This window comes from Theropithecus gelada, chromosome 14 (assembly GCF_003255815.1).
Source record: "Theropithecus gelada isolate Dixy chromosome 14, Tgel_1.0, whole genome shotgun sequence".
Lineage (NCBI taxonomy): Eukaryota > Metazoa > Chordata > Mammalia > Primates > Cercopithecidae > Theropithecus > Theropithecus gelada.
The window spans coordinates 21,298,896-21,316,804 of NC_037682.1; the positions used below are offsets into that span (position 1 = coordinate 21,298,896).

The 17,909-nt window shown below is 54.2% G+C and overlaps 1 protein-coding gene across 1 annotated transcript in view; it reads left to right on the forward strand.

Moving 5' to 3' along the window:
* The first annotated feature begins 269 nt into the window (after positions 1–269).
* The window catches only part of ALX4 (ALX homeobox 4), a 49,311-nt gene continuing 31,671 nt past the window's right edge, over positions 270–17,909 (forward strand). The window contains exon 1 of the mRNA XM_025357742.1: positions 270–852. Coding sequence (XP_025213527.1) covers positions 393–852 — 460 coding nt within the window. The 5' untranslated portion in view covers positions 270–392. The remainder of the gene's footprint in view (positions 853–17,909) is intronic.

Genomic DNA, 17,909 nt, shown 5'->3' on the forward strand with positions numbered 1-17,909 from the left:
GGGAAAAAATTTACTTTTTTTTTTTTTCCGCTGCAAAACCTTAAGAGGGTTTGGGAGATCTGGTCAACTTTCCGAAACATCTGAATCTTTTTACTGCCCTCCGTTCTTTCCCTCGGCTAGCTGTGGGGAGGGAGGAAAAAGAGAGAGGGAGAGAGAGAGGAAGAGAGAAGGGGGGAGGGAGGGGAAAAGAGAGAGGAGGGAGAGAGAGGAGAGAGAGAGAAAGAAGAGGGGAGAGAGAGACGCAGGCGTGGAGGGGAGGAGGGAGAGCGAGCAGGCCGGGCGCGGAGTGCACAGCCACAGCCTCCTCGCCTCCCCAAACTCCCAGCCAAGGCGCGCGGTGGCGTCCTCGCGCCCTCGCTCGCGCCCCCACCCGCCGCCCGCGCAAGCCAGGCATGAATGCTGAGACTTGCGTCTCTTACTGCGAGTCGCCGGCTGCTGCCATGGACGCCTACTACAGCCCGGTGTCGCAGAGTCGGGAGGGCTCGTCGCCTTTTAGGGCATTTCCCGGAGGCGACAAGTTCGGCACAACTTTCCTGTCGGCCGCCGCCAAAGCACAGGGATTCGGGGACGCCAAGAACCGGGCTCGTTACAGCGCTGGGCAGCAGGACTTAGCGACACCCCTGGAGAGTGGCGCCGGGGCGCGGGGCTCCTTTAACAAGTTCCAGCCCCAGCCGTCGACCCCGCAGCCCCAGCCGCCGCCGCAGCCCCAACAGCAGCAACCACAGCCCCAACCGCCCGCGCAACCGCATCTTTACTTGCAGCGAGGCGCCTGCAAGACGCCCCCGGACGGCAGTCTCAAACTCCAAGAAGGCAGCAGTGGCCACAACGCGGCCTTGCAGATTCCCTGCTACGGTGAGTGCACGTGCGGGTCACCTGGGGCTGGGGACCACGGTGTGCTTGGCTTCCGCATCCCTTGAAACTGGTGGCTTGCGGGAGGTATGAGTTGGCGGGCTGGGGGCGGGCTGGGGGCAGCCGCGGGTGACTCCGGTCAGTAAACGGGATCGATCGCTGCGAGGAAGCCAAGGGATCTGTTCTGTCTCCTTCATGTCCGCCGGCCTAGGCACGGAACGTTTCGGCTGTTAAACTCGACCTGGAGTTTGTTTTTCCCGGTCCCTTCAGCATTTCCCCAAACCGCTGGCTTTGCGCTGCCTGTTGGGCGGGATTTGAAGCGGATGCTTCTTACCGGCCCAGGGTGTGCGGCGAAAAGGAGTCTCCGCGCGGCGCAAAGGAGTCTCCGCGCAGTGCTCTGGTGCGGGGCCGCGGGGCTGCGGGGCTGCGGGGCTGCGGGGCTGCGGGGCTGCGGGGCTGCGGGACTGCAGAGGCCTCGCTCCTCGCGGGCTGGGAGGCTCCTCGGGCGGCGCTGCCGCAGGTGAGAGCGCCGCAGGTGTGGAGCCCAGCAGGAAGCCCGGAGCGTGGTTGGCCGAAAAAGCTCTTGGGAAATCCAGGCGCACTGGCGCGACACAGTGCGGAGTCAGAGACCGTGGGGTCCCAGGAGAAACTGGGGTCTGGCAAGACCCGAGTCCTGGGACCCTGAGCGCTACTGGCGGTGGGGATGCGGGCAGGCCAGTTCCCTGGGAGCTTCTCCCTCGGCGATTCTTGGAGGCGGCAGGCCTCAGAACAATGGTTTAGGACGGAGTAGCAGGGGAGACAGGAAGTCCCGAGTCCCGGGTGGCCCAGGGCTGTAGCAAAAGAGAAGGGTCTGAGTCCTGATTTGAGCCCATGGGGAACCCGAGGGAGCTGGCCTAAATGACCTCCAAGCCCCCTTGAACGCAGCCACAGGAGGCAGGCCTGGGCCCCCAGAGCACAGCCACCATTGCCGGGGAGAGAGACACTCAAGGACGGTCTCTAGCCAGAGCGGATGTCTAGCCAGAGCAGCTCGGTAGCCCAGGCTTTCTCTTCTTCCACAGAATCGGGGTTCCTGAACCCCAATGCGGAAGGGGGAGCAACGACGCAGAAAGAGAAAAACCTTCTCTGAGCCGGGAGCCCTGAGCACATACTCTCCCGGAGGCCTTGGCCTTCAGGCCTGGCCCTGGTGAGATGAGTTGGGGGCAGGGAATTTGCCCTGATCCAGGCTGATGGAGAGGCACTAGGCCTGGGGAGGGGCTGGGACATGGCAGAGGCCTTGGTGGCTGGAATAACCTTGAGAAAACAGCCGATGGCAGATGTTTTCTCGTATTCAGGTTCCTTCTTTCACAGGCGCAGAACTAGTTCATAGATGGCTGCTGACAAACATTCAGTCATACCCTTGTCTACAGATGCGCGCGCACACACACACACGGCATCTTCTTTAGGAGCCGATGTGGTCATACCCAAGAACATATGCCCATGTGGCCTTGAATGAGCCACATACTCCCAAACCCAAAGGACAGAACTGAGAGAAGATTTAGAAAGCTTCACTGGCCCTTCCCCACTTCCTCCACCTTCCTCTTCACCTCCAGTTGGAATGAGATCAGGCATTCAGATCACAGACCCCCAAAGCTCCACACGCAGACACCCGCAACTCCACACACAGACACCCGCAGCTCCACACGCAGACACCCGCAGCTCCACAGGCAGACACCTGCAGCTCCACACGCAGACACCCGCAGCTCCACACGCACACACAGCTCCACACACGGGCACACACAGCTTCACACACGTACACACACAACTCCACACACGGACACACACAGCTCCACACGCAAACACACAGCTCCACACGCAGACACACACACACCTCTCATGCAAGTACTCCTTCACCATGCTAAGCTGGCAGAGAATCTCAGCCCTGTCCATACCGGCCGGCCTTCCCAGCCCAGAGATGCAGGCCCCACCTCATCCTTGTCATTCAGGACTATTAGGTGAGGGCAGGTCGCAGACTAGGGGACCCATGGAGGTTCATCCTGCATAGCCAGGGCGCTCATGTTTTCTCTCCACTGCAATGAAATGTCATATTTTAATGAAAATTCCCAGTGAGACCTCTGAAGAGGCTGAGATATTAGGCAAGAAGAGAGCCTAAGGAGCTCCCCACCTCTTGGTTAAATGCCTTCAATTCCAGAGGGAAGGCAGAGAGGGCTGGCCTCCCCTGAGCCTTCTCTCTGTGCCCTGCTGGGCCCCCACAGCCAGCCTGGCCCTTCCTTTACTTGCACTAGCCTTTGGAGCTGAGGGAAAGAGCCAGCCACTTGACCCAGTACTGCCCCTAACCCGTGGCAGTGTGACCTGACAGCAAACACCTTCCCAAACCCTGGTTTCCTCATCTGCATCCTGGGGTGATAACAGAAAGGCCTTACTGGGTCATAAATGTGCCTCTGCAGAGAGAGCAAGAGGCAAGAGCCAAGAGCTCCCCCCCCCATCCCCCCAACCCCCGCCCACATTTCCATCCCTGTCTATCTCCCTGCTGCTGGGAACTTGAGAGCACCCAATTCTGAGGATAGGGCAAGCTCCTGCCACTGCTCTGGTCATAAACTGCAGGCTGAGTCCAAAGGCAGCCTCTAACCACCCGCAGGACCCCACTCCATGCTGCCTAAGTTGGAGGCACTGCTCAGGGCAAAGCCACAAACAATAAACAACAAGTCACTGTTTGTTCTTTTCCCTCTCTCAGCAGCTGAGTCTCCCCTACCAGGAGATGTCTGGTCCTTCTAGGAAAGGGATTAGGCGCGTTAGGTCTAAGATGGAGAAACTGAGGCTCCAAAAGGTGAGGCTCTGCCCTTTACAGAGGTAGCTAGGAGGAGGGCCTCTGGAGTGGGATCTCTACCCTGTCAGCAAGCAGGGAAACTGAGGCATGCACTCACAACAATTCTCTCCCACAATTGTGAGAGTGTATATACTCAAAAGGGGAGAGAGAGAGTTCAAGGAAAAATCCTTAGACGTTCCCAGGAGCATGGGGAAAGTCGGAGGCAGGAGCTGCCTTGGTACCAGTACCGGGGCTGGCTGATTCCCGTCTTCAGGCAGGCAGCTGAGAGCTGGCAACCATTCCCAGCCCTGGGGGTCGGGACAAAAGCTGGTCGTTCACGTGTGTAACTACACCTAACAAAACGATAAAGCTCGGAGGCCTCCTTCTGGGCCTTAGCTTCGGGGCCCACTCCTGGCAGAGCCAAACTACCCCTTGTCAAAAAAGGTGCCCCGGGCAGCTGTGCCAGGGCCAAGCCGAGGGAATGCGGGGCAGGGAAGCCGCCTCTAGTCTCTGCTGGCCGGGTCTGGTCTGGGTTGCCGAAAGAGTTGGTGAGAGAAACCCTTCCGGGCTGCAGGCGTCCCTACCCCAACTTGGGCCTTCCTTTCCCCAAATGTGCTAAAAGAAGGATGATTAAGGCGGCTCCGCCGTGTCCTTTGGGTGCGGAGACCGCGGTTTTACGAAAGAGCCCCCACCCAGCCCTCTTCTGCTGCAACCCAAGACCTCACCAGTCTACCCCCAGACTCTGGGTCCGCTCTTTGGCCTCCTGAATTCCTTGCCCGAGCCCAGGGTGGGCCGCCTGGGCCCCAGGAGACATGTCAGGTTGGAGACCCAACGTTTCTCAGCGACGCAAGAGCCTCCTTGTACTCAGGGCAGGGACTCCAGCGCCTCGCCCCCAAATTCCGGATCCGACCCCCGGAGCCGCAGCCGGCGCGTGCCGTCCTAGTCTAATGGTCCTGAGAGACGCGGGGCCGCTGCGGGAAGCTGCCCCGTTTCCCCCTTCCCTTTCGCTTTCGATTCGGTGCAGACAGGTTTCTGTTGAAAGCAGATTGCTGCCTCTCCATCCACCCACCCTCAAAAAGCAGCGCTCTCAGCGCCAAGGTCTGGGGAGGCGCGGGCCAGGCTGAAGCCCCTGGGGTGCCGCCTAGGGGTCCAGTCCCAATTTTTCGAATTAGACGCAGTGGTTAAATACCAGCGGGTATTTATTTCCCCTGCACAGACACAATCCACGCACCACGAAATGTGTAAATTCTGCCAGGGTCGTATTTGAATGTAGTTAGAGAACTGGGGTGTGTTTTATATACGAGAGACTACCCGAAGAAGGCAGAAACGAAAACCCGACAGAAGCAGCAACAGCCAGTGGGTGACTGTGGGGTGATTGCGGGAAAACTCGAGCCTGGGACTGAAGCCTGCTCGAGAAGGGGCGACTGTTGTTTAATTTTGGAGGGAGGGATGGCGAAGGAAGATGCTTTTAATTTGTTACTTTGTTAATTTCCATAGCCCGCAGCCTGCTTCACCAGTCTGGTCCAAACACATACGTTCTTAAATAGAAAAACAGAGGGCCTGGATTAAAACTCAATATTTTAAGTGAATCGACTTGCACAATCTTGCACAATCTTTTATTATACTTTACGTACAGTGAAGTGCTTAGCTCTGACGAGGAAAGTTGGAAGAATTGTTATGTATGTGTACACTGTTAGGACGACCATCTGGATAAAGAAACAGACCATTTAAGTGTTTCATTAAACGTTGTAAAACGTTAAAGCAAAAACATTTTTTGTAAGTTGTTTTAAGAAAATTTCAGAAGATACTTCGGAGCACCGGGGACCCCATTTTGTTCCTGACAGCAGTGTTTCTTGAGTAGGGTGACACTTTCGCCCGGACATTTGCAGTCCCGATTCTAATGCGAAGTCCAAGCGGCTGCACCAGGTACCTCGCCGCGAAAACTGGGCTAAGCCGGAGTCACCAAGCCCTGAGCCGCACGCACTGCGATGCCGCCCGCATAGGAAAACAGATTAAAACGCCCTACAGAAAATCTCGGCGAAGTTCCAGAGGCCCCCGAGGACTCTGGTTTCTAAGGTCAGCTAGGCGCACTTTCTCCGGGACGTCCCTTCTTCTCCGTCTCAGCCCCTTCCTACCCGCAGCCGCGCGCAGCTTTGTTTTGGTGGCAAACTAAAATAAGAAATGGAAATATAGTGGCCTTTGCTGCTGCCAGGGATGAGAGGTGGTTGACGTCCGGCGCGTTTGTCCGGGCTTCAGGCTTCTCTGCAGACCCCTAGACTGGGGTGCCCGAGGTCAGGAGAGGAGGGGGATAGTTGCCTGGAGTTCCGGCGGCTCCGAGGCCTTGGGATGACTCATGGAGGGTGCGTTGCCTCGGTGCGCCTCTGGCCGAGAGGGTAGGAGGGTGGGTGGTACGGGAGTGTATGCTGGAGAGAAGAGAGAACGCTTGACCAGAGAGAACTTCCTGCCCCCGGAGCCTCAGTGTCCTTAGCTCCCCAAACCCCTGCTCAGGAAGCCGAAGGACCTAGGCCCAGGCAACCATTTGGGGTGGGGCGGTAAGAGCACTGTCCTGCACCCAGACGTCCCCTGCCAGGCGCCACCTGACCATGTGCGCCCGCAGCGCAGGGTTCTCCAGCCGTCGGCACACGTCCTCACCGAGGTGACAGTCATCGGATTGGGAAACCAGCACTGCGAGGACCCGGTTAGTGATGATGCAGCCCGGGGGATTTCGAGTGGAAGCCGACCGTCCTGCGGTGCCACTAGACAAGTGAGAAGCAGCCCTTCCGAACGGGGCCCTTTGCTGGAAGGAGGAGGCACCTCTCTCCAGCCTGTGAGCCCTCCCAGCTGCAGGCGGGGTCTTCTCTAACATCAGTTACCCGCGGCCTCCAGGGAGCTGCCTCCAGAGGTGCAGCCCGGCACACCTCTCCTCCGCAGATGTATAAACCGGCGACATCCCCATCTCCATTCAAGATGCTCCTTTTTCACCCAGTACAGGGGTGCGGAATAAACCTGGGGCAACAACTTGCGTGCTGCCTGGAAGCAGGTCCTTCAGAAAGGATGACAAAAATTTAGTGATGTAGTGATGTGGCAGAAGCTTCCACTGTGTCCAGGAAGGGACAGCGGCCTCCCACCAGTTGCACGGGCCCTGGGCAGGCCCCCACCCCCAGCACATTTTGTCACCTTAGCTATGGCCGGCCAGCTTCTCCACCTGATCCCAACCCGCACCAGCCAGCGCGGAGGAGAGGGAGGAATGGAAGGAGGTTGTGGCTCAGCAGTGAGGAAGAGCCACGCAGAGGCAAGGCTCCGAGGAGCCAAGGCTGGGGTGTGTAGGGTGGCACGCTGGGCTGTGGGCCGGTTCAGATTTGAACTCCAGAGGCAGTTGGAAGTGTCACCCTGGTGCTCGGCGGCTCCTAGGATGCTCTTTTGGCGAGGAGGGGGTCACTGGGAGATACCGGCAAGGTAAGAGGCGCCATCAACTGCCAAGTACCTGTCTTTCCGGGTGAAGGCACCGCTTGTACTGAGGACCGCTTGGTCATGGCTGCTGGGCACTGGCGCGGGTGCACATTGGGGGCAGAGAGGGAGCCAGTGCTCGCTTCATCGGATTCGTAAAGCAGATTCTTTAAGAGTGGATTTTCATTCTGAACTGGAGGTCCCCGAGCATGGACGTTGGCCCTACACACCTCCTAGAGGGACAGGACCTGGTGACCCAGGTCAGAGCAGAACAACTGGCTCTCCAGGGCTCTGAAGGGCACAACCGAGGCTGGGAAGCTGTGGGAGGTTTGGACCACGACACTGATGTCTAGCGTGGCACATATGGGGACCGGGGCCCACAGTCCGGGTGTAGATCACCCCAGCCTCCACCTTTGCATTCTCTACTCCTGCATGGCCTTAGAGAAGTCCATTCTGCTCTGGGTTCTGAATTTTAGTTGTACGAAATGCAGGAGTGTTGACAATTTCCAAAGACCCTCTCGGAGTTTCTGTGCTGGTAGCAGTCTGGGCCCACCTTCACCCCCTTTGTCTTCCCTCCTCACCCCCACACGCATTTTTGTCCGGGAGAAATTGGGGTAAGGTAGGTGGGAGAGGCTTCCCTGGAGGCTGACACAGGTCCTGAGTGGGGAGCCATCCCAGGACACAAAGCCAGCTGGAGGTCCTGCAGGGCCGTGGTGGAAGGCAGGTTCTGGGCTCAGGACTGGGATGTAAATAGGGAGGGGGTAAGCGACTGTCTTTGTGTCCACACGTGACCAGGCTCAAGCTAAGGCCCTGGGCTCATGGTCCCTGTGTCCACTCATCTTCCCTATCCCAGTAATTATGGAGCACCTTCCCCGGATGGATCTTCTCCCAGGAGAGAGAACATGCCAAGCCCCTGCCTCCTGTGTTACAGCTTATGTCCTTCCAAGTGTGTTGTACAGTTGGGCTTAACAAATGTTCGCTGGCTGGAAGAATGAATGAAGAACTGGTGTCTCCTGCAGTGTTGCGCCTGCATCGTTAAGTGCACCCAGGAGCACCTTTGGCTGTGTGAGGGCCGGCTTAGGTATTTGTGTGAGCATGTGCACGGCGTGAATGTGAGCCGTGTGTGCCACGCCCATTCTCTCTGGGTCCACATCCTGCTGTCTGAGTGTTTCAGGGCGAGGCCGAGGGTTTGTGTGTAGTCCAGTGAAAGGCATGCCTGTCCTCCAGTACTTGTGTCTATGTACCCCAGTGTGTGAGCCTCAGGTGTGCAAGGGTGAGTACCCATGTGCACGGCTCTGGAGCTTCTCTGAGTCTGTGGGTGGCATAGCCTCTGCCTCCAGAGGTGCCCCAGGGAGAAAGTGACTAAGGGCCCTTGCATCATGGCCTGTGGCCTTCCTGTGCCTGGTCATGGCTCCCAGGAGCAGCTGACTCAGTGAGTGGCAGGCAGAATCTCCCTGTGGCAAGTCCCCGGGTGGGGTCCAACCACCCCCAGCAACATCCTAAGGCCCTCGAACGTGGTCCATCCAGCCCACCCACACTGCGGCAAGGCCTTCTGACAAGCCACTAACTCTGGAATGTACCCTCTGTCCCATGTGGCTCACTGCGGAAGAGACGCGACCTTGGCACTGTCTTTACACACACTGCTGACCCCATTTAGCATATGAGCAAACTGAGGCCCAAGGGGAAATGGACCCCCACAGCCAGGTTAGTAGGAGGGTGGGAGCTCACTGAGTTCTCCTCCTTCCACTACGATGGGTGGAAAGGTAGAAAGTGTTGGGGAATCAGATCCACTCACCTGCTCTGTTGTTGGATGCGGCTCCTGCAGTAAGTCCAGTAAGTTGCACTCTCTCTGTGCATCAAATAGGGCAGATGCTTGCAGTTCTGCCTCAGTCAGAAGTAAAGCAAACCCCACCGTGAGCTCCTGGGCATTAGAGGACAGCAGGAGAGCACCCATGGAATCCCTGGTGGGACTGCAGGGACCTGACTCTAATGTAGCCACACCAGGCTGGGACTCCTGCTTTCTGCCCAGCTCCCCAAGCTGAGTTTTCTTTTCCTAAGTTCGTGAAAACCACAAGCCAGGGTCAGCTGAGGCCAGATGACCAACTCCTCCCACTGTGCAGGACCGTCCACCAGGCCCTGAGGGCCTTTGGTTACATCCAGGAAGCTGGTACCTCCCCTGACTCTGCGGCACACACACACAATGGGTCATGGTGACATGGTGGGGGGCCCACCCAAGGTTGGAAGAGATGGCAGTCATCACCTGGCCCACATGTCTTATTTCACAGACAAGGGGACTGAGAGGCCTGATTCCATTTACGCATGGCTCACCAAACTTTGCCTGTCGCTATGCCAGGCCTTGTAGGGGATTCCAGGAAGCTCTGGATGCAGCCTCTGCCTTCAGGTCCAGAGGAAGAGACAGACAAGTGACCTTGAAATTCCAGTTCAGTGGGATGGGTGCTGAGATGGGGAAAGCCCTGACTCAGGCTCTGAGGAGGTCAGCCTGGCTTGCCCTGGGGTGTGCAGGCGCCACCGGGGTTTGGGAGCTTACTGGAAGCCACTTAAGGGGAGGGTTCAGGAAAGTTGAGGGAAGTTGGGATTTGTCCAGGCCAATGAGTCTTCTCTAGTGGCTGGAAATCCTGAGGTTTCTTCTCTCTTGACTTTCTGCTTTTCTGTCTCCATGCTTTCTCTGTAGATCAATAGGTCTTGGTTTTTCTATGGAAACAGCCGTGTATAACAGCCCCTTACCTCTCTAGTGCCGCTCCATTTCTCCATGTGTTGAATGGCACTTTGGCCCTGCCCCACCTGTGAGGGGAGTGTGAGGAGGATGTGATGATGGAGAGAGGTAATGCGCCTGCTCCGTACATCCTGCACCGCCAGGTTCTCTGCCCCACCCCTCACACTATACCCTTTGAGGGTGCTAGCATATTGCAAATGATAGTGGTGGGGTTCTGATCAGGTTTCAGAGTAGGGATGTAGAGTTTGGGGTCCTCCTGGATGTGTCAGCCTTCCCGATGTCTCTACGTGGCTACAAGGATTCATTCACACCTGGTTCACATCCCAGCATGGAGCGGGGACAACCCCAGCTCCATGGCCTCTGACTTCAAGGCGGGAGCTCGCTTTCAAATGGGGAAGACAAACATGCAGATAGCTCTTCTGCACGGCTCCCCTGTTGTGGCCTCAGCCTCCCCATCTCTGAACCTTCTTCATGGGACTTGGTGGTTTCAGAGGCCTTGGGGTTCTGTGATACTCACCAGGAGAGACGGATGGGCCCTCCAGAATCCTCCAGATGCCTCAGGACCCCACACTCTTCCCCATTCATTGTGCTAGGAAAGGGGGAAAGCTGGTCCAGTCTGCCAAAGGGTAAGAGTCTGGAATACCAGGCCTGGCTCCTGGTCTGAGTTTTCCCATCTGCAGGACAGAGACAATAATGGGTTTTGAGGCAAAGAAGACTTAGAGTTGGCTGCTGTCGCAGAACCATGTGACAGCCCAGAACGACTGAGCGTCCCTTCCTGTGTGCCAGGCAGTACGCCAGTGCTGCTTATGTATTATTTCACTTAACTGCCATCACAATCCTATGAGATTGGTACTATTATCATCCCCATTTCATGGATGAAAACTGAGGTTCATGAAGATAAGTAACTCATCCACAGTGAGACAGCCAGGAAGGAAGAGTCAAGTCTTGCTGGCCGAGGGCTCCAAGACACCTGAAAGGCATCCTGTTCTAGAATGAACCTGATTAGACTTGAGATCACCCTAATTCTGTCCCAGATGATGTGGAGATGAAAGACAGGGTCTTACAAACATGGCCCCCAGGGCCGGGCACGGTGGCTTAAGCCTGTAATCCCAGCACTTTGGGAGGCCAAGACGGGTGGATCACGAGGTCAGGAGATCAAGACCATCCTGGCCAACACAGTGAAACCCCATCTCTACTAAAAATACAAAACATCAGCTGGGCGTGGTGGCGGACGCCTGTAGTCCCAGCTACTCGGGAGGCTGAGGCAGGAGAATGGCGTGAACCCAGAAGGCGGAGCTCACAGTGAGCTGAGATCGCGCCACTGCACTCCAGCCTGGGCGACAGAGCAAGAGTCCATCTCAAAATAAATAAATAAACAAAAGAAAAGAAAACCCTTAACCCCCAAAGCATTCTTCTCAGCTTCACATCCAGGGATGCAGAAGACAAGTGGTGTCAAGAGTAAGTTTCAGCACCTGCCAGGTTGAAGTTCTACACAGACTCTGTAACCTTGGGCACAGCTTCCTCACCCGTACCAGGTGAAAACAGGGTCCCAGGCATGGCATAGGGCCTCATAGCTGGTATGAGGAATGACTGCATGAGTTTCCAGAGGTTTCAGGAACATGATAGAACCTCTGATTTAGGTAGGGTAGAGCTGAGACGCATCTGTGGGAACAGTGGGGAAATAACACCTGCCCTCTAGGAAACATGAGAGACCTCAGGAGACTTTGTCTGTCTTGTTTCAAACTTTCCCCAGAACCTGGAGCTTGTCTATATAGTAGATGCTCAGTAAATGTCTGTTGCTGAGTGAATGAATGAATGGATCTTATGGGAGGGGAACATGCTAGGAACTCTGTACATCTTTCCACTCTCTCTTCGTTCATCCTTCCTTTGAATTGAGGCCTGGGGTGAGAGCCTGCTTTGTCGTTCTCTTGCATTCTGGTAGAAAATGATTGATTTTTTATTTTTTTTTTGCAGGGTTTCCTGTGGGGTGTAGGAGCAGGGAGGCTCTGGGTAGCTCTATTTAGCACAAGCCTTGGTCCTCTCCGACTCTAGCAGTTGGAGGAGCACCCCTTTTCCTCACTGCTCCTCTTTTGGGTCTCACCCCACAGGCCACAGGCCTGCAGTCTGACTGCTACATCCCCCGGGGTTGTCTCTAGTCAAGTGGTTTTCTCCCTTCGTCCCCAAATCTCCTCCTCAGGTCTCCCCATTCCCTACGGTGAGTTCCGTGTCCTTCCCGCTGGCACCCCCATTCCTGCCGCCTGCCCAGCAGGCTGCCTGAGAGCTGCTGAAGCTCCTCCCTTAGTCCCCCATTCACTCATCCTCCATCCTGGGATTCTGAGACTCACCTGCAAGGGTTGCAGCCCTCTGTTCTGGCCAGGAAGCCATCTGACCTCACCTGGGTTCCCAGCAGGGCATCCGGCTCCAAGGCCTGGGCTCTTCCCAGCACACCCGTGATTCCTTCCATACGCCCCAACCCAGCATTTGCAGTCTGAGGGCACTTGAACACCCATGATCCCCTGAGTCTCACCAAAGGCCTATGTGGAGGAATTGAATCTCCATTTTACAGATGGAAGTCAAAGCTGAAAGAGGTGGAACAGCTCAGAAGGAACGCACGGAGGAGTGTGCGCCTGGAAAAAGCTCCTCCTCGCATCCAACAGATCCTTCAGCCTGGCACTTCTGTGTCAGGCAGGGACCAGAGTGTTTGGCAGTGAAGGAACTGGCTTCTACCCTCAGAGAGCCCATAGCCTGGTTAGACTGTGCTCCATGCCATGGGAATCCCCAGGGAAGGTGAATGGACTGAGCCTTCCTGAGCATGGACATTTGAAGTGGACCTTGAAGGTTGAATAGGAGCTCACCAGCTGAAGGAGCTGAAAGAGGCCCTCTAGACTCAGGAAACAGCATGAACTAAGCCTTTGGGTAAGGGAAGAACATGAAGCGAGTGTGTGGAGTGCAGGGGCATGATGGATGCCGGTGAGGTGGGCTGAGGAATGGCAGGGGCACGGCCGAAGACAACCTTTTATTTTATTTTATATTTTATTTTTTGAGACAGAGTCTCACTCAGTCCCCCAGGCTGGAGTGCCACGGTGCAATCTCGGCTCACTGCAACCTCTGCTTCCCAGGCTTAAGCGATTCTCCTGCCTCAGCCTCCCAAGTAGCTGGGATTACAGGCACCCACCACCACGCCCGGCTACTTTTTGTGTTTTTGGTAGAGATGGGGTTTTGCCATGTTGGCCAGGCTGGTCTTGAACTCCTGATCTCAGGTGATTCACCCGCCTCAGCCTCCCAAAGTGCTGGGATTACCGGTGTGAGCCACCGCGCCTGGCTGTAGGTACATCTTATAAGTGGAATCATACAGTATTTCTCCTTTGGTGTCTGGCCATTTGTGTATCTTCTTTGAAGTGTATTCAAGTACTTTGCCTATGTTGAATGGGGTTGTTTGTTTCCTTGTTCTTGAGTCATAGGAATTCTGGATATTAATTCCTTTTCAGATACATGATTTGCAAATATTTCTTCTCGTTCTATGGGTTATCCTTTCACTCCCTGGATACTGTCCTTTGATGCACAAAAGTTTCACATTTTGATGAAGAAGCACAATTTTTCAACTTCTTCTTTTGTTGTTTGTGCTTTTGGTGTCATATCCAAGAAATCATCAATAACTCCAGTGTCATGAAGATTTTCCCCTATGTCTCCTAAGAGCTTTGTAGTTTAGCTCTTAGGTTTAGGTCTTTGATGCACTTTAATTTTGAATATGACATAACATAAGGCTCCAACGTCATTCTTCCTCATGGGGATATCCACTTTTCCCAGCACCATTTGTAGAAAAGATGGCCCTTTTCTCACCGACTGGTCTTGGGACCTTTGTTGAAAATCAGTTGAGCATATATTTGAGAGTTTACGCCTGATCTCTATTCTGTTGCATTTGTCTGTCTGTCTGGCCCCTGAATGACCTTCTGATGTGAAGTCCAGGATCGCAGAATGTACAAGGACCCTCGTAGGCCATCCGTTCATCTCCTTGCCTGCAGGCCAGTGACTGACAGGTCACAGAAATTGAACTCAGGGACAAATTTGTTTTCCAGGACCTAGAGCTGGTGAGAAGGGGTGGAGGGCAGAGCCACAGGCGAGGACTCTGGAGCCACAGTTTTGGCCCTGGCTATTTGGGGGTCCCTCTGCCCCTTCAGTTGACCATCCCATGAGGACGTGTGGCCTTTGGGGAAATTCTCATGTGCTCTGAGGGTCTATACACCCACCTCCTGAGATGCTCAAATCTGGGACCACTTCCTTTATTAAGATGATTCCAGAATGCTTCCAGTGGAGCTGGGAGGAGCTCCAAGAGGGAAGCAGCCGGTGGCTCCATGCTGCTGGCCCTATGCATATTTTGAAGATTTTCTGTTTGACTCCCAAGAGAGGCACTTGCAACTCCCTGTCCCCTACCCCAGGCCATCCAGTGAGCGGCACAACCAGGGGCTGGGGCTCCAGGAACTGGACAGCAGGCTCCAAGGGGAGCACAGCAGCAGAGAAGCCGCTGACCCTGCTCCCCCTCCTAGGAACTTCCCTGGCCATGCGACTAAACGGAGGCCTGCTTGAGCCTGGTCTTCCAGCCATGTGCCCTAAGGCATAATTTCTAGAGTTCTTGGAAAATCATAGAAACTATGTTCATTCCACAATTGGGCCACACAGGCTGCCTGATGCTTCAGATGCCTTCGGTTTGGAGAAGCCAGTGGAGCTCAGGACCTGGAAACAGATTTCAGCCCACACAGTTGAGTGACCTCGGGCAAATTAGTTGCCCTCTTTGCCTTGGTTTCTTTACCTGTCAAGTGGGGATAAGAATCGTATCTACCCGTTAGTGATAGGGTGAGGCTTAAATAAGGTAAAACGGGTAAGAATCGAGCCGGGTGTGGTTGCTCACGCCTGTAATCCCAGCATTTTGGGAGGCTGAGGCAGGTGGATCACCTGAAGTCAGGAGTTTGAGACCAGCCTGGCCAACATAGTGAAACTCTGTCTCTACTAAAAATACAAAAAATTAGCTGGGCGTGGTGGTGGGCGCCTGTAATCCCAGCTACTAGGGAGGCTGAGGCAGGAGAATCACTGGAACCCGGGAGGCGGAGGTTGCAGTGAGCCGAGATCACGCCATTGCACTCTAGCCTGGGCAACAAGAGCGAAACTCTGTCTCTAAATAAATAAATAAATAAATAAATAACTAGGTAAGGATCTTAGAACAGTTCCTGGAGCATAGTAAGTGCTCAATGTTAGCTGTTATGATTGGTAAGATTTTGCTGGAACCTTGACTCTGTCAGACTGGCCAGAAACCTTGATAGGCAATTAAAGTTGACTGGGATGCATAGAGTTGGACAACGAACAAATTATTACTGAATCCACAATTACTGTGTGGTTGACATTGTCTTTTAAAACATGGATGAGTGATGGGAGGTGTGGGGGCTGCCATCTCTACCTAATGCAGTGGCAGGAGGCTTCAAGGAGGGACACAGGCCACCCAGGCCCCTCAGGCCCCTCCTCCCCATAGGCTGCTGCACCTCGTACCCATGCATTGTGAGCTGGGGAATAACTCTCTCCCTGCTGAATGTGTTTTCTGTGTTTATTGGACCCAGAGCTTCAGCCTGTCCCCAGGGCAGTGGTTGTGTTGTGTTCCTCTCTGATCAGCACAGGGCTGGGCACAGAGAATCGGGCTCAGGGAATGTTAGGCAGGCTCTGCACCCTCCCTGGGCCCCAGCGTGCCCACGTGCAATTAAGAAAGCACCCGGTGGGCATTGCCCTGGGCCGGACCTGGACTGAGACTTTTCACGGAGACCCATTGGGGGATACTAGTATCCTCAATTCGCAGGTGAGGAAGGTGAGGTGTCCCGCTGTGAATTGAACCCAGATTTCCTGAAGCCAAAGAGCCTTTTTCCTCTTCACTCCCCTGCCTGGACGCTCTCATGCCTATGTGCCCATCAGACTCAACCAGCATGTGAGAGCTCTGTGAACTGTGGAGGGGCGCACTGGGAGGGTTTTCGGCACACCACATGCTGTACGTGTACCACACCATCTTCGCTCATCTACCGAAATGATGACCACGTCCCCCGACCCCCCAGACCCCACTCCCTCCTTCCTCCAGAGCCATCCTGAGAACAAGGCCAGCCCAGCCCAGGACCCGCACGTGATGTGTGGGAGCAGCTCCTGTGGATGAAGAAGGAGGAGACAAACCCTTCTAAACAGAACGAGCAATAGCCTCTCACTTGCCCAGCGTCGGCAAGGCCAGGGACAAGAGGCCAGTTTGGAAACATCGCTCGTACCATGTGGCAGGTGGACAGTGAGGGCCAGGCCTCCTCAGGGAACACATGTGCCCAACCCCTGCTGTACTAATGTGTCCCCCAGGATTTAGCCCCGTGAGAGAAAATTCCACAGAGTCCAGTTTTGTGCTACACAAAGTATATTCTCAGGAGATCCATCCTGTTGCAGGGGATCCATCCTCCCGAGAAGTAGTAACAGGTGGAAAAGAGATGTATTTGTCTCACGTTGGCTGTGGATTAAGGTTTTCTTGGCAGAAGGGACACACCATGTATTTTATTTTATTTTTTTTCTTTTTTTAAGATGGGCTTTTGCCATGTTGGCCAGGTTGGTCTCGAACTCCTGACCTCAGGTGATCCGCCCACCTCAGCCTCCCATAGTGCTGGGATTACAAGTGTGAGGCACTGCACCCGGCCACACCACAGATTTTAAAGCAGAGACTTATTTGAATTTTTTATTTTGTTCAGATGAGCAGAAGTCAATGAAAAAACCATTTCCTTCCTTCCTTCCTTCCTTCTTTCCTTCCTTCCTTCCCTCCCTCCCCTCTTCCTTCCTTCCTTCCTTCCTTCCCTCCCCCCTTCCTTCCTTCCTTCCTTCCTTCCTTCCTTCCTTCCTTCCTTCCTTCCTTCCTTCCTTCCTTCCTTCCTTCCCTCCTTCCCTCCCTCCCTCCCTCCCTCCCTCCCTCAGACAGGGTGTCACTATCACCCAGGATGGAAGGCAATGGCTAAATCGTGGTCCACTGCAGCCACAATCTCCTGGGCTCAAGCCATTCTCCTGCCTCAGCCTTCTGAGTAACTGGGACTACAGGCTTGTGCCACCGCGCCCAGCTAATTTTTACTTTTTTTTTGTAGAGATGGGAGTTTTACTTTGTTGCCCAGGCAGGTCTCAAACTCCTGAGCTCAAGCAGTCTGCCCATCTTGGCTTCCCAAAATGCTGGGATTACAGGCACAAGCTACCCTGCAGGGCCAAAAGAACCATTTTTAACTAACATGTTAATTGTGAATGCTGAAATATTGATTATTTATATTTTATCCTTACTATATGTGATAGGCAAAATCCTTGGAACCCATCTACTCCAAATCCCAGCCATTTATACAAAAACGCTAACCAAAACTTAGATATAATTATCCTTTAGATATTTTGAATTGTTAACTATTTTATAGTTGTAAATGTGGGATTTTTTAAAAAGCAAATATTGAAAAGTCTTTTCCATTCATATCATCTTTAAGGAAGTTGATGACTTTCTTAAAATACAAACTAGGACTGGGCATGGTGGCTCATGCCTGTATTCCAGCACTTTAGGAGGCTGAGATGGGAGAATTGCTTGAATCCAGGAGTCTGAGACCAGCCTGGGCAACATAGTGACACCTCGTCTCTACAAAAAACAAAACAAAACAAAATTAAATTAGCCGGGTGTGGTGTTGTGTGCCCTTAGTACCAGCTACTCAGGAGGCTGAGGAGGGAGGATTGCTTGAGCCCAGGAGGTTGAGGCTGCAGTGAGCTGTGATTATACCACTGTGCGCCAGCCTAGGCAACAGAAAAAAAAAAAAAAGCCTGTAATTAATTGAGCCATTACTTTCCCCTTCTCATCCATGGGGAGAAAAGCCTTGTTGCTTTTTCAGTTTGTAAGTGATTCTCTAGATTAGAATGAGTACATTTGGGCCAGGTGAGGTGGCTCACACCTGTAATCCCAGCACTTTGGGAGACTGAGGTGGGTGGATCTCGAGGTCAGGAGTTCAAGACTAGCCTGGCCAAGATGGTGAAACCCTGTCTCTACTAAAAGTACAAAAA